Source organism: Neomonachus schauinslandi, chromosome 5, assembly GCF_002201575.2.
Source record: "Neomonachus schauinslandi chromosome 5, ASM220157v2, whole genome shotgun sequence".
NCBI lineage: Eukaryota > Metazoa > Chordata > Mammalia > Carnivora > Phocidae > Neomonachus > Neomonachus schauinslandi.
Genome location: NC_058407.1, coordinates 101277939 through 101303104, shown reverse-complemented (window position 1 = coordinate 101303104; position 25166 = coordinate 101277939). Strand labels below are relative to the sequence as shown.

Here is a 25166-nt window from a genome sequence, read left to right as displayed (position 1 = left end):
AAGAAAAGGAGAGAATCCATTCTCACACTTCTTAGTATAACTTGTGGAGGTGTTTTACTACAACGGTTGATGTCTGTTATCCAAATTCTATAAAGATAAGAACTCAGCACTGTTGGTATATTCAAAATCAATTTATAAAGTCCGAAAAAAACCAGACCAAGGATATGACATAATGCTATGGTTGTACTGTGCCAAGAAATCTGAATATGTGCTAGAGAAACAGAGAACCAAAGAAAATTCCTCCCTTAAAATAATGACTTGACTTCTTGGATTTGTGGCAGAATAAATATACTGTCATTTGTTTTCATTCTGTAAAGAAAGCTGGTCTGTGTTGCTCACTCTGGATTTCTCCTTGATTTATTGATAATGACACAGGAGAGCACAAGCATTTAATGGAGAGCATCCATTTATTTATTTATCAAATTCCTTGATTTCTATCATTGTCTAAAACAAGACATATAATTTTGGTACTAAGAAATAAACATATATATCCTCATGCCTCACCTCTATTTTTTCTTTTCAATTTATTCTTCTTCCCCAACACTCCTACTTTATTTAATTTTCTTCTCCTTTTCATATTTTTCTGTTTCTATGCCTCACAGAATCAACCAGAGAGCTAACTCTTCATGGTGGAAGTCAGACCTAGGAGGTTGCTGGCCCCATGACAGAGGAAAAATAACATTCTAGCATGAACAAAACAATGAAACACATATAGCTTTTTACTTCCTGCTCTCTTGTTTCCCTCTTTCCATCTGAGAAGTGCTTTGTAGATATTAAGGCATTTACTTTCATCGCCCCAGGGCTCTGTCAATGATGAGCACTGTGGATGCTACAGTTTAACCATACCACATAACAGTATACCAAGCTGGGTGTGCAGAAAGAGCATACCATTCATACTTTTTTACTTGGTGGTTTCACAGGGCTCAGCTTAAAAACTAATTTTTTTTGTTTGTTTGTTAAAGATTTTATTTATTTATTTGAGAGAGAGAGAGCACATGAGAGGGGGGAGGGTCAGAGGGAGAAGCAGACTCCCTGCCGAGCAGGGAGCCCGATGCGGGACTCGATCCCGGGACTCCAGGATCATGACCTGAGCCGAAGGCAGTCGCTTAACCAACTGAGCCACCCAGGCGCCCAGCTTAAAAACTAATTTAACTTGGACATTTCTCTGTAACATGCACATGGAGAGGTAATAGCTGGAGGCTACTACGGGAATCAAGGCATTAATACAGCATTAATAAAAAGCAGATATATTGAGTAGATAATGGTAATAGTTTTTCTCTGGTGCAAATAAAAGCTAGGGACCAGCAAACTCTGTAAGTGGTTTTCTTCATAAATTTTGTGTAAAATAAAATGAAAATTATTAAATCAACTGAGTAGAAGACTATTAATCACTAAAGCATTCCACTGAAATGGAAGGAAAGAATCAAGTTTAAAGCTTCTGCTTTCATTAATAAAAGATGGGCCTAGAGGAAGAAAGGGAGGCAAAAAAATAAATAAAAATTCTAACTTATGAATCTGAAAATTTACGTTGTATTTTCATTACAAAAACAGTTAAATTCCTCTTCCAAGGGGTCTTTAACCAATAGAGTTTCCTCTTCCAAGGGGTCTTTAACCAATAGAGTTCTGACTGTACACAAAGCATGACTTAATTTATAAAAATTCAGTATGCTACAAGTGAATTATAAAAATTAGTTTACATTCCCCTCCTCTTTGCTTTTGTTAGAGACATAGTGACCTCATAATAAAATCCAAACTCCCTTAATTAGCACCAAAGGCCCTTAACAATCATCTTTATTTCTATTCTATATGTCTATATCTCTACTCCCTCCTGCAGTAAGTTTTTTGTTTTGGAGTGTTTTTGTTTTGGGCTCTTCAGATGTTTTATGTCATTACCCTATCTCTGCCTAGCATACAAGTACTCATCCTTCAAGATGAAGTTCAAATGGCAGCATCCTGGCAAAGCTTTCCAGCACTCTCCCCCCGAGCAGAACTGCTTCATCCCCATAAGTGAAGGGTCTGCACTTGAACTACAATATGGTATATTATAGCATACGTGTAAAGGAAAATATTTTCTAGATTCTCTGTTCATAAATTATAATACTTAAAAATATACAAATATTAACTCTAGAGTTAGAGATTAAATATAAGAAAAACTAAAATGTACAGTGAAATTCAAATCGCCAATACTGATTTAATACACAGGCAAATCACTGCTCACAGTGCATATATGGTACTTACCACTATGGTCCAAGTGCTTTTGAGTCATTAGAAGATTAAATTGTCCCAAAACTTTTCTTTGTCAAAGTGGTAAAGACAAGTTTGCTTCCTACAGTGCACCATAACATCATTTGAACTTTGCTTGAAATAAAAGCCACCTTCTTTTCTCGTTGGTCCATAGCAATTACAGCAGTAATACTTGATAACAATGAGATCATAACCACAAAACAAATGAATATGGATAAATATGCTAGTTATAGGATTTCACCCATTTGATCCAAAATATGTACATAAATTGTGTTTTAGATTATCACTGAAATAGAAAATACAAAATCATAACAACAGCATGGTAAACTCATATATCTCAAAACATGTTCAAGGTCCCTAGGGATGTGAGAGCCCCTGATAAGAATATAATGAAGAGGTTAAAAGCAAAGCTTTGAACAGTTGGAGAGCTCTCGATTAAATATTGGTTTACCATTCATTATCTATGTGATCAAAGGCTCTTTAAGTTTCAGGGTCTTTTTTTTTTTTTTTAAAGATTTTATTTATTTGACAGAGAGAGAGAGCACAAGTAGGTAGAGAGGCAGGCAGAGGGAGAGGGAGAAGCAGGCTCTCCACTGAGCAGGGAGCCCGACGTGGGGCTCGATCCCAGGACCCCGGGATCATGACCTAAGCTGAAGGCAAATGCTTAACTGACTGAGCCACCCAGGAGCCCCCATATAGGAACTTTCTTAAGGGATCACTCCAGGTTACTAAGCAGAGGATAGAGTACTAGGCAAAGAGAACTGTACAAATAAAGCCCTGATGAAAAGGAAAATGTGTCACGTTGGGGGAAAACCACACTCAGTATGACTACAGCTTAAAATTGGTGGAGAGCAGAGAAAAAGGAAGGTAAAATAAACAAAAATCAAATAATTATATTATACTAAGCAAGGAGTTGGTAGTTTATCCCAAATGGGTAAGACTTTATGTAGGGAAGTGATATAATGAGATTTCCAAAATTTAGGAAAACACACTGAAGGGGAATCCTAATTTGGGGGACAGGGGGACAATTAGATAATTTTTACAGTAATGCAAAAAAGAATCAATTTGACTTTGCCCTGAAGTTGCATCGATAAACTGAACTAGTAATGAGAACAGACAAGCTAATATACTTTATACTAACCAACCTCCTTTAAATCAGGTAATGATAGCCTGTGCTGACTTTTCCTCTCACAACACATTTTATAAAAGTTTTTTTGATTATTGCCAAACTAAGTCATCATGACCACTTCTCCAAACCCATTTATTCCTTGCTTTTAGCTCTCTTAGAAAGTCATCTGCAAAGAACTCTCCTTTATACATCTCAATTAAAAGATCATACATGAAGGGAATCAATTTTTGCTGCCACTTTCAAAATAGTTAAGTTTAACAAACTTAAGTGATTTTTAATTTAGAAACTCATAACTAACACTGAAATGCTCAATACCTAGACCAAATAGCTAGCTACAGCATCTTAACAATGTCTTTTGTGGCCAGCAGGGGCAAATATCCCAAGCACAACAGAAACAAAATAATCCCACCTTAACAAAAACAAGTAAAGAAAATTTAAACATATACATGTCTTCCTGTCTACGACAAAGGTCAAGTTCTTCCATTTCATTAGACTTGTATCATCTTCACTGACAAAGACCAACATAAACAACCAAACACCAACAATGGAGAAACACCACAGCTTAATTTTTTTTTTAAAGAGAGTATAATATCAACATGTATGCAAATAAACCAACACCTTACAGCTGCCCATTAAGACCCCTGATTTCCTCATCTTTATCTCCCAGTCTACAATCTCAAAATCTGAGACCTTGAAGTCATATAGATAATAGAAATTGGAGGCTGGAAGGCAAGTTTTTGCAAAAGTGTAACCCGTACCACCCAAGCAAGCCAACTATCTTGGAGTTTTGTGACCCACTCCTTTCCCCTTGCTCCACTCTCAATTCCCTGTTACTCCATTATACTGCTCAACATGTTTTTATACATATAAGTGACAAGGTAACAGGTGCCAATGAAAACAATTCATTTGCTCTAGTATCCTGAAGAGTATCACTTGCCTCTGTACCCATGCCAATATGACACCCCAGATGGTGTTTAACAGAGCCAAAGGGTGGCATTCCTATCTTGAAATCAACGGAAAATGGATTTTTATTAGTTCAAATATGAGCTGATCTAGAGAAATCAACAGGGATAATGTTAAATGTGAAAAATTTTTAAAAAGGATAAAGATCAATTCCAAAACTGTTCATTCGTAGCCAGTGCTCTAAAGCCTTGCCAGTCAAAGCATCCTCTGCAGATCAGCACCACTGGCACTGCCTAAGAGCTGTTAGGAAGGTAAAAAGCCCAGGCCCTATCCAAACCCACATCAGAACGACATTTTAACAAACTCCAATACAATTTGTATGCCATCAAAATTTGAGAAGCACAGTTCTAAATTACCTTACCAAATAAATCCCACTATCTAAAATATAAGTTGTTGTGGAGCTTTTCTTGAGCAAGGCTGTAAGTGTTGTATGAATCACCAGGGCAACACCCAGAAATAATCCCATCACTACTGAAGGAATATCTTATACAGCAGGCTAGAAATGGTTAAAAAAAAAAAAAGTGGCAATTCTCACCAAAGGATAACACAATTAATCCAACTTATGACCCCCATACTCCAAGGAGGTAAAAACATATATTTAAAAATGTATTATAATCTACATATTGTGTCTGGACCTCACAAGGACATACAAAACAAGAAACAGGAAAGTTAAGGTATGCGGTAAACATGAAATCAGAGAAACTGAATTTGTACTAAAGACTGCCATATCGTAGCAATGACCCTGAGTAAGTCAACTGAATCCTCTGAATCTCAATTTTCTCATCTGTAAAACAGGAAAATATCATCCACTTCATACCATTGTTACAATCTGAAGTGAGATAAAGAGAGATTGGGACACACGAGGTTTGTCAGATAAAATATTGGAAGTCCATTCAAATTTTTATTTCAGATATGTGACAATGTTTTAGTATAAGTATGTCCCAGTATGTACAACACACTAATACTAAAAATGTAGTCACTGTTTATCTGAAACACAAATTTAACTGATATCTCGTATGTGTATTTGCTAAATCTGGCAACCATATACAAATTCAAATTTTAACTAAATTTAGCCTTTCCTCCCTTTTCTACAGAATTTGCCATCTTTAGCTCATGTACAGAATGCCAGGTAATTGTCTACAGCTGCTACTAAGAAAAACTACATTCACCACTTTTCAATGCATGATGGCACAAAACCCAATACTTTTCAGTAGAACAGTTAGGTAGATCAGTACAGGTATGTGTTCATACATTTTTTTCTACCAATGAATCATTCAAAATAATAACACTATATTTCAGGAGAACTTAGGTAACGGGGGTGTGGCTACACTGTGCTTGCGTGACCCATTACAAAAAGACTAGGCAATAGTATTGTTTGAAAGGAAAGAAAATAAGGAAAAACACTCTTGAACAATAATGCTATTTAAGAAAGGCAAAAGAATGACAAGTAGAAGCAAAAAAAGCAATTAAAAACAGATCATTCTCCTAGATTACAAACTCTTGTCTGTGAATCAAACTCCTTGTAAATAGATCACACAAGGTCAGAAATGCTCTTGGGCCTATAAAATCCTGAACATTTCAGCTAAAAACAAAAAAGAAAAGAATGAAGCCTTCAAAATATAGTTATACCTCTTTTTGTAAATGTTACTTATGAGGTTTTAGTGCCTAGTATCAGACAATAATGAAAAAAAAAAAACCTCTAAGATGTGCAATCAGAGAAACGGCTCGTTGACTAAGTTAGATTTTCTTTTCTTTTTTTTTAAGATTTTATTTATTTGACAGAGAGAGAGAGAAATCACAAGTAGGCAGACAGGCAGGCAGAGGGAGAGGGAGAAGCAGGCTCCCTGCTGAGCACAGAGCCTGATGTGGGGCTCGATCCCAGGACCCTGGGATCATGACCTGAACCGAAGGCAGATGCTTAACCCTCTGAGCCACCCAGGAGTCCCCTAAGTTAGATTTTAGAAATCAATGTAGAACTCTTTGTTGTTCTACAACTCTTTCATCAAATTAGATTAAAGAGACTGCAACAGGAATGAATGTGAGCAAGACATAAAGTATTTAACTTTTATTACATAACAATATAGGGAGACTCTGGTCTAAATGCAGTTGACAGAAAGTATCCCACAGATCTGCTTTGAAGACAAGTCTGCAACAGGCATGCTAAACAAAATAGGGGTAACAATAATATTGAGCTCAATTTGTGTAGACCAGAGAATGAGTAAAAGAGATGACAATTATAGGCTTCACCTATTAAATGTCTTGTCTTTAGCCAAAGGTGCCGCTAAATAAAAAGTAACAATGATTCTGAATCAAATCATATATTTTCATCTATTCAAGGAATCATTTCTTTGCATTCCTTCTGTGGGGATAATGTCATTGAATAGTAACTGAAGACATGTATATATGTTTAAGGATAGAGAATGAATCTTCAGTCATCATTACTCTAAATAAAAATCTCTCTGCTTTGTACTAAACCGAAACAGGGACAGAGGAAAGCAGGAGAGAAGAGAGGAAGAGAGAAAACAAATCTGTCCAAACCAGAAATGCTTAAAAAACAAACATTACACTTAAGTGTCACTATTAACACAAAACAGGTGGTTAAAACAAACACTTAAGAGTTAAGTATCTTGCCCAAGGTCTCATAATGAAGTTATCCAAATATCCAAACCAATCTTAAACCATCAATACTCTCTGGATGGTCTGCTCAACTGGACTTAGCAAAACATAATTAAAATGGTGAAATGCTTCTATATAAAAAAATACTGCACTAAATTCCAACCTGAAACAAAGAATGACTTTTTTTACATACCACAACCAAAATGATTTTTGCCACTGGAAAAACAAAACCTGTTTTATTTTGTATTCCTTGGAAAATAAACTTATTTAGAAGTATAGTTTAATGGCATTTACTGCTAGAGTAAAAACTACTAAAATGAACCAGCTAACAATATTATAATTAACATAACTTGTAACTCAGAGAATTATGCATACAACAGTGACTTCCACAGACAAATTCTTCTGGGGCAGGGTTTTGTTTAGAGATAGTTAGATCAAAACCTGTCATACAAAAGACAAAAGTGGTAAAACCTCCCCGAAAAATATGTCCACTTGATGTTTAAGCCGGGAGGGGGCAAGGGCGGGGCAATTCCGCCTCCGGCAGAGACATTTGGAAACCACGGCAACAGGCCCCTCCCCAGAAGATCAGCGAGAACAGCCAGCCAAGGCCAAGTTTACCGATCAATGAGAACGGCAGAACTCCAGCGCTAGGGGAATACTGCACATAGAATTCATGGCTTTTTTACCATGATTCTTTAGTCTTTCAAAGTTAATTTTTTTTTAACTGTCTTTTTTTCTTTTTTTTTTCTTTTTGAATTTTTCTTTTTCCCTTTTTCAACCAACATCTTATCAATCCCTTTTTTTAAAAAAAACATTTTTATTTTTCATTTTTAGAGTCATATTCTATCCCTTCATAGTAGTTAACCGTATTTTTGGCTTATATATATAAGTTGTTCTCTCTTTAAAATTTTGAGATAGTTTCTTCTAACAGATTAAAATATACCCTAAATCTCTAGTATATGGTGTTTTCTATTCCCCTGCCTGATCACATCCTCTCCCTTTTTTTTTTCTTTTTTTAAATCCTCTTCTTTCTTTTTTCAAACAACTTCTTATCAATTCCTTTTATAAAATTTTTTATAATTTCCATCTTTACAGTCATACTCATCATATCAACCCTTCATCATATCAACCCTTATTTTTGTACATATATAAGTTTTTCTTTCTTTAAAATTTTGGGAGGCACTTTCTTCTAAAAGACCAAAATACACCCCAAATCTAGTGTGTGGCACTGATATATATACCAGCCTGATCATATTTGATCACATTCTGGTTTTTTTGTTGTTGTTGTTGTTGTTTTGTTTTGTTTGTTTTTGTTTTTATCTTTATCTTTTTTTTCTTTTTCTTTTTTCTCTCTTTCCCTTTCTTTTCCCACTGCTTCAAGTCTTTTCTGATTTGTTTAGAGTATATTTTCTGGGGACGGTGTTACTCTGCTAGCATTTTGTTCTCTCATTAATCTAGTCTCCTCTGCACAAAATGACAAGACGGAAAAAATCACCTCAACAAAAAGAACAAGAGGTAGTACCGACTGCCAGGGACCTACTCAATAGGGACATTAGTACGATGTCAGATCTAGAGTTCAGAATCATCACTTTAAAGATACTAGCTGGGCTTGAAAAAAATATGGAAGTTATTAGAGAAACCCTTTCTGGAGAAGTAAAAGAACTAAAATCCAACCAAGTAGACATCAAAAAGGCTATTAATGAGGTGCAATAAAAAATGGGGGCGCTAACTGCTAGAATAAATGAGGCAGAAGAGAGAATCAGTAATATAGAAGATGAAATGATGGAAAATAAAGAAGCTGAGAAAAAGAGAGATAAACAACTACTGGATCACGAGAGCAGAATTTGAGAGATAAGCGATACCATAAGACGAAACAACATTAGAATAATTGGGATCCCAGAAGAAGAAGAAAGAGAGAGAGGGGCAGAAGGTATAATGGAGCAAATTATAGCAGAGAACTTCCCTAATTTGGGAAAGGAAACAGGCATGAAAATCCAGGAAGCACAGAGAACCCCTCTCAAAATCAATAAAAATAGGTCAACACCCCGACATCTAATAGTAAAACTTACGAGTCTCATAGACAAAGAGAAAATCCTGAAAGCAGCTCGGGAGAAGAGATATGTAACCTACAAGGGTAGAAACATTAGATTGGCAACAGACCTATCCACAGAGACCTGGCAGGCCAGAAAGGACTGGCAGGATATATTGAGAGCACTAAATGAGAAAAATATGCAGCCAAGAATACTCTATCCAGCTAGGCTGTCATTGAAAATTGAAGGAGAGATAAAAAGCTTCCAGGACAAACAAAAACTAAAGGAATTTGCAAACACAAAACCAGCCCTACAGGAAATCTTGAAAGGGGTCCTCTAAGCAAAGAGAGAGCCTAAAAGCAATATAGACCAGAAAGGAACACAGACAATATACAGTAACAGTCACCTTGCAGGCAATACAATGGCACTAAATTCCTATCTTTCAGTAGTTACCCTGAATGTAAATGGGCTCAATGCCCCAATCAAAAGATACAGGCTATCAGACTGGATTAAAAAACAAGACCCATCGATATGCTGTCTGCAAGAGACTCATTTTAGAACCAAAGACACCCCCAGATTGAAAGTGAGGGAGTGGAAAACCATTTACCATGCTAATGGACACCAAAAGAAAGCTGGGGTGGCAATCCTTATATCAGACAAATTAGATTTTAAACCAAAGACTGTAATAAGAGATGAGGAAGGACACTATATCATACTTAAAGGATATATCCAACAAGAAGATCTAACAATTGTAAATATCTATGCCCCTAACATGGGAGCAGCCAATTATATAAGGCAATTAATAACAAAAGCAAAGAAACACATCGACAACAATACAATAATAGTGGGGGACTTTAACACCCCCCTCACTGAAATGGACAGATCCTCTAAGCAAAAGATCAACGAGGAAATAAAGACTTTAAATGACACACTGGACCAAATGGACTTTACAGACATATTCAGAACATTCCACCCCAAAGCAACGGAATACACATTCTTCTCTAGTGCACATGGAACATTCTCCAGAATAGATCACATCCTAGGTCATAAATCAGGTCTCAACCGGTACCAAAAGATTGGAATCATTCCCTGCCTATTTTCAGACCACAATGCTTTGAAACTAGAACTCAATCACAAGAGGAAAGTCGGAAAGAACTCAAATACATGGAGGCTAAAGAGCATCCTACTGAAGAACGAATGGGTCAACCAGGAAATTAAAGAAGAATTAAAAAAATACATGGAAACCAATGAAAATGAAAACACAACTATTCAAAATCTTTGGGATACAGCAAAGGCAGTCCTAAGAGGAAAGTATATAGCAATACAAGCCTTTCTCAAGAAGCAAGAAAGGTCTCAAGTACACAACCTAACCCTACACCTAAAGGAGCTGGAGAAAGAACAGCAAATAAAGCCTAAACCCAGCAGGAGAAGAGAAATAATAAAGATCAGAGCAGAAATCAATGAAATAGAAACTAAAAGAACAGTAGAACAGATCAACGAAACTAGGAGCTGGTTCTTTGAAAGAATTAATAAGATTGATAAACCCCTGGCCAGACTTATCAAAAAGAGAAATGACCCTAAATCAACAAAATCATGAATGAAAGAGGAGAGATCACAACCAACACCAAAGAAATACAAACAATTATAAGAACATATTATGAGCAACTCTATGCCAGCAAATTAGATAACCTGAAAGAAATGGATGCATTCCTAGAGATGTACCAACTACCAAAACTGCACCAGGATGAAATAGAAAACCTGAACACACCTATAACCACTAAGGAAATTGAAGCAGTCATCAAAAATCTCCCAAAAAACAAAAGCCCAGGGCCAGATGGCTTCCCAGGGGAATTCTACCAAACATTTCAAGAAGAATTAATACCTATTCTTCTGAAACTGTTCCAAAAAATAGAAATGGAAGGAAAACTTCCCAACTCATTTTATGAGGCCAGCATTACCTTGATCCCAAAACCAGACAAAGACCCCATCAAAAAGGAGAATTACAGACCAATATCCCTGATGAACATGGATGCAAAAATTCTCACCAAAATACTAGCCAATAGGATCCAACAGTACATTAAAAGGATTATTCACCATGACCAAGTGGGATTTATCCCTGGGCTGCAAGGTTGGTTCAACATCCGCAAATCAATCAATGTGATACAATACATTAACAAAAGAAAGAACAAGAATCATATGATCCTCTCAATAGATGCAGAAAAAGCTTTTCACAAAGTACAGCATCCTTTCTTGATCAAAACTCTTCAGAGTATAGGAATAGAGGGTACATACCTCAATATCATAAAAGCCATCTATGAAAAACCTACAGCGAATATCATTCTCAATGGGGAAAAACTGAGAGCTTTCCCCCTAAGGTCAGGAATGCGGCAGGGATGTCCACTATCACCACTGCTATTCAACATAGTATTGGAAGTCCTAGCCACAGCAATCAGACAACAAAAAGAAATCAAAGGCATCCAAATTGGCAAAGAAGAAGTCAAACTCTCACTCTTTGCAGATGATATGATACTTTATGTGGAAAACCCAAAAGACTCCACCCCAAAACTGCTAGAACTCATACAGGAATTCAGTAAAGTGGCAGGATATAAAATCAATGCACAGAAATCAGTGGCATTCCTATACACCAACAACAAGACAGAAGAACGAGAAATTAAGGAGTCGATCCCATTTACAATTGCACCCAAAACCATAAGATACCTAGGAATAAATCTAACCATAGAGACAAAGGATCTGTACTCAGAAAACTATAAAATACTCATGAAAGAAATTGAGGAAGACACAAAGAAATGGAAAAACGTTCCATGCTCATGGATTGGAAGAACAAATATTGTGAAGATGTCAATGCTACCTACAGCAATCTACACATTCAATGCGATCCCCATCAAAATACCATCCACTTTTTTCAAAGAAATGGAACAAATAATCCTAAAATTTGTATGGAACCAGAAAAGACCCCGAATAGCCAGAGGAATGTTGAAAAAGAAAAGCAAAGCTGGCGGCATCACAATTCCGGACTTCCAGCTCTATTACACAGCTGTCATCATCAAGACAGCATGGTACTGGCACAAAAACAGACACATAGATCAATGGAACAGAATAGAGAGCCCAGAAATGGACCCTCAACTCTATGGTCAACTCATCTTTGACAAAGCAGGAAAGAATGTCCAATGGAATAAAGACAGTCTCTTCAACAAATGGTGTTGGGAAAATTGGATAGCCACATGCAGAAGAATAAAACTGGACCATTTCCTTACACCACACACAAAAATAGACTCCAAATGGTTGAAAGACCTCAATGTGAGACAGGAGTCCATCCAAATCCTAAAGGAGAACACAGGCAGCAACCTCTTCGACCTCAGCCGCAGCAACTTCTTCCTAGAAACATCGCCAAAGGTAAGGGAAGCAAGGGCAAAAATGAACTATTGGGACTTCATCAAGATAAAAAGCTTTTGCAAAGCAAAGGAAACAGTCAACAAAACCAAAAGACAACCAACAGAATGGGAGATGATATTTGCAAATGACATATCGGATAAAGGGCTAGTATCCAAAATCTATAAAGAACTCATCAAACTCAACACCCAAAGAACAAAGAATCCAATCAAGAAATGGGCAGAAGACATGAACAGACATTTTTCCAAAGAAGACATCCAAATGGCCAACAGACACAGGAAAAAGTGCTCAATATCGCTCAGCATCAGGGAAATCCAAATCAAAACCTAAATGAGATACCACCTCACACCAGTCAGAATGGCTAAAATTAACAAGTCAGGAAACGACAGATGTTGGCGGGGATGCGGAGAAAGGGGAACCCTCCTACACTGTTGGTGGGAATGCAAGCTGGTGCAGCCACTCTGGAAAACTGTATGGAGGTTCCTCAAAAAGTTGAAAATAGAGCTACCATATGATCCAGCAATTGCACTACTGGGTATTTACCCCAAAGATACAAAAGTAGGGATCCGAAGGGGTACGTGCACCCCGATGTTTATAGCAGCAATGTCCACAATAGCCAAACTGTGGAAAGAGCCAAGATGTCCATCGACAGATGAATGGATAAAGAAGATGTGGTATATATATACAATGGAATATTATGCAGCCATCAAAAGGAATGAGATCTTGCCATTTGCAACGACGTGGATGGAACTGGAGGGTATTATGTTGAGCGAAATAAGTCAAACAGAGAAAGACATGTATCATATGATCTCACTGATATGAGGAATTCTTAATTGCAGGAAACAAACTGAGGGTTGCTGGAGTGGGGGGTGGGGTGGGAGGGATGGGGTGACTGGGTGATAGACACTGGGGAGGGTATGTGCTCTGGTAAGCGCTGTGAATTGTGCAAGACTGTTGAATCTCAGATCTGTACCTCTGAAACAAATAATGCAATATATGTTAAGGAAAAAAAAAAAGAAGAAGAAGAAGAAGGTAGCGGGAGGGGAAGAATGAAGCGGGGGAAATCGGAGGGGTAGACGAACCTGAGAGACGATGGACTCTGAAAAACAAACAGGGTTCTAGAGGGGAGGGGGGTGGGGAGGATGGGTTAGCCTGGTGGTGGGTACGGAGGAGGGCACGTTCTGCATGGAGCACTGGGTGTTATGCACAAACAATGAATCATGGAACACTTCATCTAAAACTAATGATGTAATGTATGGGGATTAACATAAGAATAAAAAAAATTAAAAAAAAAAAACTGTAAAAAAAAAAAAAAAAAGCTTCCAGGACAAACAAAAACTAAAAGGATTTGCGAACACAAAACCAGCCCTACAAAAAATATTGAAAGGGGTCCTCTAAACAAAGGGAGAGCCTAAAAGTAAAATAGACCAGAAAGGAACACAGACAATATACAGTAACAGTCACCTTGCAGGCAATACAATGGCACTAAATTCATATCTTCCAATAGTTACCCTGAATGTAAATGGGCTAAATGCCCCAATCAAAAGACAAAGAGTATCAGACTGTATAAAAAAACAAGACCCATTGATATGCTGTCTGCAAGAGACTCATTTTAGACCCAAAGAAAACTCCAGATTGAAAGTGAGGGGGTGGAAAACCATTTACCATGCTAATGGACATAAAAAGAAAGCTGGGGTGGCAATCCTTATATCAGACAAATTAGATTTTAAATCAAAGACTAAAATAAGAGAGGAGGAAGGACACTACATCATACTTAAAGGGTCTATCCAACAAGAAGATCTAACAATTGTAAATATCTATGCCCCTAACATGGGAGCAGCCAATTATATAAGCCAATTAATAACAAAATCAAAGAAACACATCAATAATAATACAATAATAGTAGGGGATTTTAACACCCCCCTCACTGAAATGGACAGATCATCTAAGCAAAAGATCAACAAAGGAAATAAAGGCTTCAAATGACACACTGGACCAGATGGACTTCACAGATATATTCAGAACATTCCATCCCAAAGCAACAAAATACACATTCTTCTCTAGTGCACATGGAACATTCTCCAGAATAGATCACATCCTGGGTCACAAATCAGGTCTCAACCAGTACCAAAAGATTGGAATCATTCCCTGCATATTTTTGGACCACAGTGCTTTGAAACTAGAACTCAATCACAAGAGGACAGTTGGAAAGAACTCAAATACATGGAGGCCAAAGAGCGTCCTACTAAAGGATGAATGGGTCAACGAGGAAATTAAATAAGAATTTAAAAAATTCATGGAAACAAATGAAAATGAAAACACAACTGTTCAAAATCTTTGGGATGCAGCAAAGGCAGTCCTAAGAGGAAAGTATATAGCAATACAAGCCTTTCTCAAGAAACAAGAAAGGTCTCAAATACACAACCTAACCCTACACCTAAAGGAGCTGGAGAACAGCAAATAAAGCCTAAACCAGCAGGAGAAGAGAAATAATAAAGATCAGAGCAGAAATCAATGAAATAGGAACCAAAAGAACAGTAGAACAGATCAACAAAACTAGGAGCTGGTTCTTTGAAAGAATTAATAAGATTGATAAACCCCTGGCCAGACTTATCGAAAAGAAAAGAGAAAGGACCCAAATAAATAAAATCATGAATGAAAAAGGAGAGATCAGAACCAACACCAAAGAAAAGAGAATAGGAAAATTTGGCCTTGGAAAAGAGTTGGAACATGAGTTCCACTGAAACAAAAGGAAGGTTAACATGAGTGAACATAAACCCAGGACCGTGGATACCCTAAAGCTCTATTTACCAGGCCAAGGAGGGGAGGTCATCTGTTAAGAGAGAAGAAAGAGGACAGTGTAAATCTGACTGAAGATGCCTCTTCATAAATTAGATCAGTGTAAGTATGAAAGAAGGGCTAATTTTGCTTTTTACTGTATTTTACACCCACACAAATTGCTTTATTCTTAAATGAGTAAAAGGTAAGGGGCCTTTTTCAGAAATATCATTTAGGTCATCAATTTAAACAATGAGAAGAAATACCAGGAAGTAGAAATGGGAAAGAGAACCTTTTTCCTAAAACGCCTCACCACCTTATCTTTCTACTTATAATAGAAATGTAGCACCTGAAAAGTGGAGTCTTAAAATATCATTACAGAAGAAATATGTCTACTTTTCACATTTTCTACACATACACAACTTTTGCACTGGGATTCTACTTTGCACTATTAACAGTGGTAAGAATCAATAAGAACTGTATATTGTTTTAAAGAACCTGAAATATATCACATCATGCTATCATATGCCGGATCTAACAGGACTCCATGAAAAAGGCAAAAAGAAGTATCATAATAGCTCTATATATTGATTGTTTACCCTGTACCAGATACTGTTCTAAGTGCTATTTATATGAACTCATTCAGTGTTTACAACAACCCTTTAGATTAGATAATTATCCCAATTTTACAGATGAAAACACCACAGATGAAAAATCTACCTAAAAAATTCAAGCCATCTGGGACTCTATAGCTCATATTCTAACTCTGACGATAGAGTACAGAGAATACATAAAGTCCTGAGGCTGAAATGAGAAGATCTACCTTCAAATCTAAGTTCCACCACTTACTAGTTGGTTGACCCTAGAGAAATCATGTTCCCTAATCTTTGTTCCTCATCAGAATGATAATCTGTCCTGTGTAACCCATACACCAACTGTGAGACTCAAAGAAGACAGGTGCTTTTATAAACAGTAATATATATGGTACCATTACTATTAGAAAACAGCAGCGAAGGTAAAGCGTATAGGGTGTTAACCATATCATTTTCGGAACCATATCAGAAATTCTCATGCCTTCATTTACATTTCCATGCTCACATGCAAAAGAAATAACTTGGTTTTTTTTTTTTAATTCTTTTTTTTTTTTTAAAGGTATTTATTTATTGAGAGAGAGAGAATGACAGAGAGCGAGCATGAGAGGGTGGAGGGTCAGAGGGAGAAGCAGATTCCCTGCTGAGCAGGGAGCCTGATGCGGGACTCGATCCTGGGACTCCAGGATCATGACCTGAGCCGAAGGCAGTCGCCTAACCAACTGAGCCACCCAGGTGCCCAAGAAATAACTTCTAAAATTCAGGTTTCAAGGGTGCCTGGGTGGCTCAGCCAGTTAAGTGTCTGACTCTTAATTTCAACTCAGGTCACGATCTCAGGGTTGTGAGATTGAAACCCACATCGGGCTCCACACAGAGTGTGGAACCTCCTTGGGATTCTCTCTCTCTCCCTCTGCCCCTCCCCCTCCTTCTTTAAAAAAAAAAATTCAGGTTTCCAATTGTGCTCTGTTAGTTTCTCTTCCCAATAAAGATGGACAAATTACTTAATGGGCTCAGAACTTGTGTTATTCACCTAAAGAGTGGAAATAATAAATCTCTCTATATGCTGCTGGGAAGATCAACACCTGAAATAAAAGATGTAAAGGTTCTACCATAGTGCCTCGGGCACTTATAAATTGAAGCAGCGCTGGCTGTTTTGGTTATCACTTGTTGTACCATTCAGCAGAATCACAAAACAAAACCAAAATTTCAAGGGTGTATAGGTTTGTATATGTAAAATAATTTCAAGATCCTTCTAAAAATCCACAGACTACAGTAAATTTCCCTCCAGCGTTCACACTGCATTTTCTGTGTCTCTGATGAAATTTTAATTAAATTAAAACAATTTTTCTTCTCATTCCCCTGGTGACTCCTTTCATCTTCATTTTGCTCTCAGTCAAAACCTGCTCAGTCTGATTCTTGCTTTCTGAGTACTTTATCTTTTGAAGCATAGAACTCTGAATCCACTCTTCTGGTAAACCTAAAACTTCTGACATTCTATGCACTCATAACTAGATTTCTACACATATCTTTCCTGGAGTAAGTGCTATCATTTCAGTTCCTCATTAGAGATCAAGATAATGTTAGTACACCATGCTCTTCTCTTTGTTTTAGTACAAGCATACTGACCTTGAGGTGAGACTGAAGACAACAGCAAATCCAGGAAGAAAATGTGAAAGAGAAAGTCAGAAAGAATTAGTAAGGACAATATTCAGGAAACAATGTTATTCATAGACACAGACAAAACATAAAAGCACAGGATTAGAGAAGGGAAAGGGGTAACACAGATTCTGCACAGGCACTAAAAATTAGTAATTTCAGATTTTCAATTCTCAACAAATGTGTTTTCATATTAGATTACACCATTGTACCTTAATGTAAGTTTCAAGGAAAACTTTTGTCTAAAATTTACCATTTCTTGAAGCAGGGGGAAAAAGCAATTTATTAAACACAAAGGAAAAGAAAAGAAGGTCAGCACTTCCCCCTTTTCATTTAAGTAGCTGTGATTTCACAATTTAAATCATCTTAATTTTATACATACCCACCTTATAACTGACTACTCCTTTACCCACCCCCTACTCCATTTCTTAGATCCAAGTTATCCATAACAAAAGTAGAAAAACATCGAGAGCTTCAATCATTCTGTAGAATATAGAATTCTAATTGATGAGGAAGAACTTGAAATAATGGTCCCAAATGTGAAAACAGTAACTTTTTCCTAATTAGAACCTAATTTTTTTCTCATTCCAAATCTACCAAAATCTACCTCAAATGGTGCAATCTAAAAGCAATAATGAACAAGAATATACAGCTCTATAAACATCACTCCACTTCTAATACTGCTCAGCAATTAGAGATGCAAAGATTTGCCATGCTCAATATTCCTACATAGCATGAAGCCCTGGTAGTTCATTATTGCTTTTTATAACAACAGGCAGTTTTTCCTTTTTAAAAATTAATCAATTTCACTGAAGTTAGTATTATCCCCAAATACTTAAGACTTCTAATGGCCAGTGCCATCCAGATTGTCTTCAGGATCTAAATTTTACTTTCAGAATCTAAAACAAAAGGTTTATTTCTTGAATGCAAGCACCATTTCAATTTGTACTTTAATGTTTTTTAATGTTTCAGTATTTAAAACCAGGGTTTTTAAAAGTCATTGTGAAAATAATGAAAGGTAAGGATGACAAAATTTACCATTCCCACTCTATAAGATAAAGAGAAATGAAAAACAGAATAAAAGCGACTTCCTCACAATCATACAGTGTGTAAGTGGCAGATACAGGATAAAAATGTGGGTCTGTTGACATCTCCCTGGGCATATTTTATATGTTTTGTGATGCTTACAGATTCCTAAAGGGAATGTATAAAATAAATCCATGCATCTTTGGCATATTTAACACAGTAGAGAATGCAGACAATGTTCAAATGCAAAAATAGGCCAATCTCTAAATGACTGTTCCCAATTATCTTTTCTATCTTTGTTGGTTATGACACAATAAATTAGAATAATATTAGGTCAACAATGACACTAACTGAAATTTCTTATGGTTGCATGGCTTTAAATAAGACCTGGGTAAATCCATGGGGAAAAAAATTAAGCTTACTCCTATCAACAGTGAGCAACTTTTTACCTATTTCATTGTCATGAGTCATATTTCACTTTGGCATCAAACTATAGCTCTTGGGAAATTAATATGGAAGAAAAAAGTCTGCATATAGAAAAATTCTATAGAATTCTAATGTTTGCCCCTTTATGTAAAAACTTAAGGTAACCACTAAACAAAAATTCCTATAAAGACTGTACTAATAAATTACAAGGTGCTGTGCCCACAAGAAATTTTGGGAAGATGACCTAATAGAATTGATTACACAAAGCTGTTTAATTTCTTTTTTTTAAATGAAATCAGTGAAATTCATCAAGGAGGAAGAAAGAAACAAGCAGCTTCCTCAGAAAGCAAGCTGAAGCAAGCAGGATCAGATAAAGAACCAGTCATCTTCAGTTATCATATTCTTAGTATCTTTCTTTCCTTTTTTTTCCCCAAACACAGCCCATTCTCCCTCATGCAAGAACACGCAACCCCTGCAGCAGTAGTCACTTCTCTTCTACTCAAACTACATGAAGACCACATTTTCTGACACTGAACTTCATGGGTCAAAGATACATACCCATGAATTTAAAAGTAAGGAAATTCTTCTCTAAGGAACCATTTTCCTCATGAATTGTATACTAGTTTATGCCAAAGCTATATACAGCTTAATACTAATTTTTAGACAGAAGACATCTGAAGACCTTAAACTGAGTATCGATTTGACATTTCTTTAAAAAAAATTATAGGGCGCCTGGGTGGCTCAGTTGGTTAAGCGACTGCCTTCGGCTCAGGTCATGATCCTGGAGTCCCGGGATCGAGTCCCGCATCGGGCTCCCTGCTCGGCAGGGAGTCTGCTTCTCCCTCTGGCCCTCCTCCCTCTCATGCTCTCTGTATCTCATTCTCTCTGTCTCAAATAAATAAATAAAATCTTTAAAAAATAAAAAAAAACAAAAATAAAAAAAATTATAAATATGAAGACTAAATATGTAGGCTTACATTTTTAGCTTATACTGTGTAGATGGCTAAATAAACTGTGATACCAATATGAAGCAATCAAAAACATAAAGCCCATTTTCCCAATAAAACGGTCCAAAAAAAAAAATTTTTAGGTCTACCTACATAAAAAACAGGAAGTAGGTAAAACAGTCAAATATCTAATTATAATAGTAAATATATTCATCTGGTTACACACACATTTAAAATGGGGTACATTAGGGCGCCTGGGTGGCTCAGTTGGTTAAGCAACTGCCTTTGGCTCAGGTCATGATCCTGGAGTCCCTGGATCGAGTCCCGCATCGGGCTCCCTGCTCGGCAGGGAGCCTGCTTCTGCCTCTGACCCTCCCCCGTCTCATGTGCTCTCTCTCTCTCATTCTCTCTGTCTCAAATAAATAAATAAAAAATCTTTAAAAAAATAAAATAAAATAAAATAAAATGGGGTACATTAGAAAATAAAGTTAATTTGGAAATACTTTCTTCCACTTCCACATTCTCTGAACAATTTTATTCACTCTCTCTGCATGCATCTTTAATATCTATTCACCAAGAACAGAAGATGCATCATTACTTTATGTATCACTAAGATGAAAAAAAATACTAATTAAACTAAGCCATGCCATTATTTACACATGTATCCCAGATTCAGAGATGTTAAAATGTAAAAATAAAAGTTATAATTGGTATTGCATTGTGACAAAAGAGGTAGGAGGTTATCTATACTTCTATCTAACCTACAGATCAAAAAATAATCCCACGGGATTATATTATATAAAAATATAGATACGTTTTACTTATACTTTTACAGAAGGAAAAGTATAGGCACAACTGTAAACACATTACAAATATAGAAGAAATGAATAAAAATAATATTTGCAATATCACTAATTAAGTATAATAAGGGATTAAAAATCTCCATCTGTTTGATTTATCAAAGGTCTGAATATACCGGTAATGGAAAGATAAAAATGGAAGAAATGTGGGATGATTAGATAGTGAAACGAGAAAGGAGCTCTGTCTCTTTGTATTAACATATATACTGATTAGGCCCTCAATAATGTAGAGTCACACAACAGAACATGATAGACACTATAAGAATAGCACAAATAAACAAAAGAGAAATTACTACCTCAGGGAAGTCAGTAAAGCTGGCTTTCTTTTCCAAAAAGGTAACAGTTAAAAGGGGTCAGATTCCCAAAAACAAATACAGAAAAAGAAAATTTTAGTCAAAGAGAAAAGAGTAAGAAAAAGCAGATAAGAAAAAAGGATTCATCTTTTAATTTTGAGGTCCATTTTTTTTTACATAAACAGAGGTAATTCTACTAAGATTATCAAAACAAAAATTTAAAATATCATCCTGTAAACTAGTTCACATTTCCCAAAACATTTTAGGAGATTTATGAAAAATAAAGACAACTCCCATTTTCATTACATAAAATTTCAGACACTAATAATCTTTAGAAGTAAATCAAAAACAAAAGGCCAAATCCTTGAGCCATGGGATTTAAGCCTAGCAACTATCTTCCCTAATTTCTTCAAATACCACCAGAAAAGTTCCTTCTCTTATGCATACATACATGCAAATAACACACCAGATTATATCTCACTCCTGACAGGATAGGAAAACCACCCCAATCTTCGTGTTCAAGATCAGTTCGGTACCTTGATCTTGATGCACAGAAGTACAGATTTATCTCACTTATCAAAATGAGATTAAGTTACTACTTTAGCAGCTCAGACAGCTAATTCAGGGGCTAACTACCTTGAGCCTAAATTCTGAGCAAAGTGAGAACACCCTTGCTTTAAAAAAAAAAAAAAAAAAATCGGGGCGGTGGGGAGGAGACAAAATCAACTGAAGAGGCTCTAAATCTTATGACTAGATATACTCTACTTTTTAAATAAAGCCAGTTGTTTATAAATCAGAATGTAATTCCCTTAGAAATAATATTATACATGCAGTTTAGGTTTTCTTGATAGCCCACAAAATTTAAGTTTAGTCATGACACAAGAGCCTAGAACTAATAGTTCAAGATGAGGTCTAAAAAAGATGGTTAGCAAAGAAAATAAAGTTAACCATCAAAAAGTGAAAAAACTAAGTTTCCTCCATTATAAGTACTCATAGGACTGGCCTAATAATGTGTGTGTATATATGTGCGTGTGAATGAATAAATAACAAAACTTGTCTCCGATTCTCTGGCTTCCTTAGAATGGTAGCAGTAGCAGTATCCTGGCTTCCCCTCTCTATTTCACGTCTCTACACCAGAGTTCCAGGACCTGAAATTAAAAGTCTAGGGTCCAAAATTACCTACTAGTGTTCCAACCAAACAACCTCTCAAGTCATTGTGATTTCATATTGGTCTTAAAAATTAATTTAAGACCACACTCGGGGCGCCTGGGTGGCTCAGTCGTTAAGCGTCTGCCTTCGGCTCAGGTCATGATCCCAGGGTCCTGGGATCGAGCCCCGCATCGGGCTCCCTGCTCAGCAGGAAGCCTGCTTCTCCCTCTCCCACCCCCCGCCCCCGCTTGTGTTCCCTCTCTCACTGTGTCTCTCTCCGTCAAATAAATAAATAAAATCTTTAAAATAAATAAATAAATAAAAGACCACACTGAAGAGTACAAAGTTCAAGAAGTCCCTTCTCTATGAAAATCCTATATCCAGAGGCACATATTAATTGGGTATGTTGAGTATTACTTCTCAGGAGAGTCAACCAAACCTTAAACTGAAACCTTAGTGCTGAAATTTCCAGCTAGCACACAAGCCATGGAAAGACGCTTGTGCTAGCACCATCACAAAGGAAAAGACAACAGCTGCTCTTTGTTGAAGTCTTAGTCTTCTGGGGCCAGAAATACCTCTTTATTGAGTCCAGACTGACAGAAAGGCTAAAAGTCAGACATGGCAAGACTGACACCTGGTGACAAAGCAACCCACATGCCAGTTCCAAAGTACCTGTCCTCTAAGACAGCATTCTAGCATGTGGGAAAAGCCTTTGACCTCAGCAAGATCTTCAAGTGAACAGCCTCTTAATCAAAAATTGAACACAGGAGGTTATGGGGGAAAAAAAAAAAGGAAGGGAAAGACTCTGGAATTCTGGAATTCTTAGGCACAACTCTATTACCACCCACTTAACTTATGTGATAGAGGACCAGACATTTAATAATCTCTGTGTGCCTCAGACTCCTTATCTATCTTTTGAAAACTCTATATAAGAACCCTTTCCAAAAACAAACAAAAAAGTCATGATACAAGAAGGGGCAGCTAAAATTAACAAACACAACTATTAAACAAAGTACATTAAAATTTTGGGGGCATCTTTCTAAGAAAAATAAGATCCACCTGATAAATACCAAAAGGAAGACATGCAAGGCTTACAGAGTTCCTACAGGAAATCTCCACCCAAAATATGTGCCAGTTTGCTTTTTAATGTTTCCACTAAAGGACAGAAAAAGAATCGATTGTTGAATACAAATGACTTAAGAGTAATGCCCACTTCAAAGTGAAATAAAGTCATTTCTGCCACAATAAAAACTTTTTAAAACGTCAAATATATCCCTCTTTAAAATAGTTGCCTGATTGAGGGCAAAAATCTCCTGTATAATGAAGGCCCTTTCGAAAAGTGAAGGGACAGGATCTGTTCCAGGCATATGCATGGGGATGAAGTAAGAGAAGAGACAAAGAGAGGACTGAAACAAAGGTAAAGAAGCACTGACCCCTGTGTGGACATACCTGAAAATAACAGCACAGCAGAATCTGTGTAACTGCTTTAACTGGTATCCTCAAATTACTGCCTTATTTAAAAGAACCAAAGTTGGCATGACAAGGGAATCACTCTTGATTTAAGGCAGTAATTAAAACAGCAAGGAAGTTAATTTTTGATTCATAAAGTATCAGGTAGACAAAGATAGCCCAACCTTGGTCAAGGCCTCTAAGCTGCTTCTGTTCTAGCACCTTCAATCCTTGTTTAACTTCTCAAAATTTTAAATCTTTTCAAAATGGTTGCTTCTACTATAGAAACACTTTAAAAAGAAAACAAAACAAAAAAGAAAACAAAAAAGGGGGAAGTTTGTAAACTGTAACCGTCTGAATGTTTTGGGTGGCAAATTACAGAAAATCTTGTTTCAAAATAGTTTAAACTTTAAGAAAATGTATATATCACATAAAAGGAAGTGCAGTTTCAGAAATACTCCTAAAATGAGTTCAAGGATACTCCCAAACTGAAGATGACACAAACAAATGAAAAGATATATTATGCTCATGGGCTGGAAGAATTAATGTTGTTCAAATGTCCATGCTATCCAAAGCAATCTATATTCAATTCGATCCCTATCAAAATACCAGTGTATTTTGCACAGAACTAGAATAATTCTAAAATTTGTATGAAAACACAAAAGACCCTCAATAGCAAAAGCAATCTTGAGAAAAAACAACAAAGTGGAGGTATCACAAGCCCAGATTTTAAACTATACTACAAAGCTACAGTAATCAAAACAGTACAGCACTGGAACAAAAACAGACACACAGATCAATGAAAGAGGATAAAGAGCCATGAAATAAACCCACACTTACACAGTCAATTAATCTACAACAAAGGAGGCAAGAATACACAATGGGAAAAAGACATTCTCTTCAGTAAATGGTGTTGGGAACACTAAAGAGCTACACACAAAAGAATCAAACCAGACTACTTCCTATCACTGTATTAAAAAAAACAAAAACAAAACAAAAACCTCAAAACAGATAAAAAACCTAAATGGTAAGATCTAAAACCATAAAACTCCTAAAAGAAACCATAAGTAGTAAATACTTAGATATCAGTTTTAGCAATATTTTTTTTTTGGATCTGTCTCCCCTGAAAAGGGTAACAAAAGCAAAAATAAACTACTGGGACTATATCAAATCAAAGAGCTTTTGCATAGCAAAGGAAACCATCAACAAAATGAAAAGGCAACCTACCGAATGGGAGAAAATACATGCAAAAGATATATCTGATAAGGGGCTAATATCTAGAATATATAAAGAATTCATACAAGTCAACAACAACAAAAACCTAATTTAAAAAATGGGCAGAGGATGGAATAGACATGTTTCCAAAGAAGACATAAAGATGGCCAACTGACAAAAGATGCTCAATACCACGAATCATCAGGGAAATGCAAATCAAAACCACAGTGAGATATCACCTCACATCAGCCAGAATGGCTAGGATCAAAAAAGACAAGAAATAACTAGTGTCGGTGAAGATGTGGAGAAAAGAGAACCCTGGTGCACTGCTGGTGGGAATGCAAATTGGTGCAGCCGCTGTGGAAAACAATATGGAGGTTCCTT

The 25166-nt window shown here is 36.5% G+C and overlaps 1 protein-coding gene across 3 annotated transcripts in view; it reads right to left on the bottom strand.

The window, feature by feature from the left end:
- The window catches only part of ERC1 (ELKS/RAB6-interacting/CAST family member 1), a 511631-nt gene that overhangs the window by 340884 nt on the left and 145581 nt on the right, over positions 1-25166 (bottom strand). Inside the window, exon 11 of one of the 3 annotated variants that reach the window (XM_044914973.1) lies at positions 17388-17399. The exons of the other annotated variants lie outside the window; for them this stretch is intronic. Coding sequence (XP_044770908.1) covers positions 17388-17399 — 12 coding nt within the window. The remainder of the gene's footprint in view (positions 1-17387; positions 17400-25166) is intronic. 3 annotated transcript variants of the gene reach the window in all.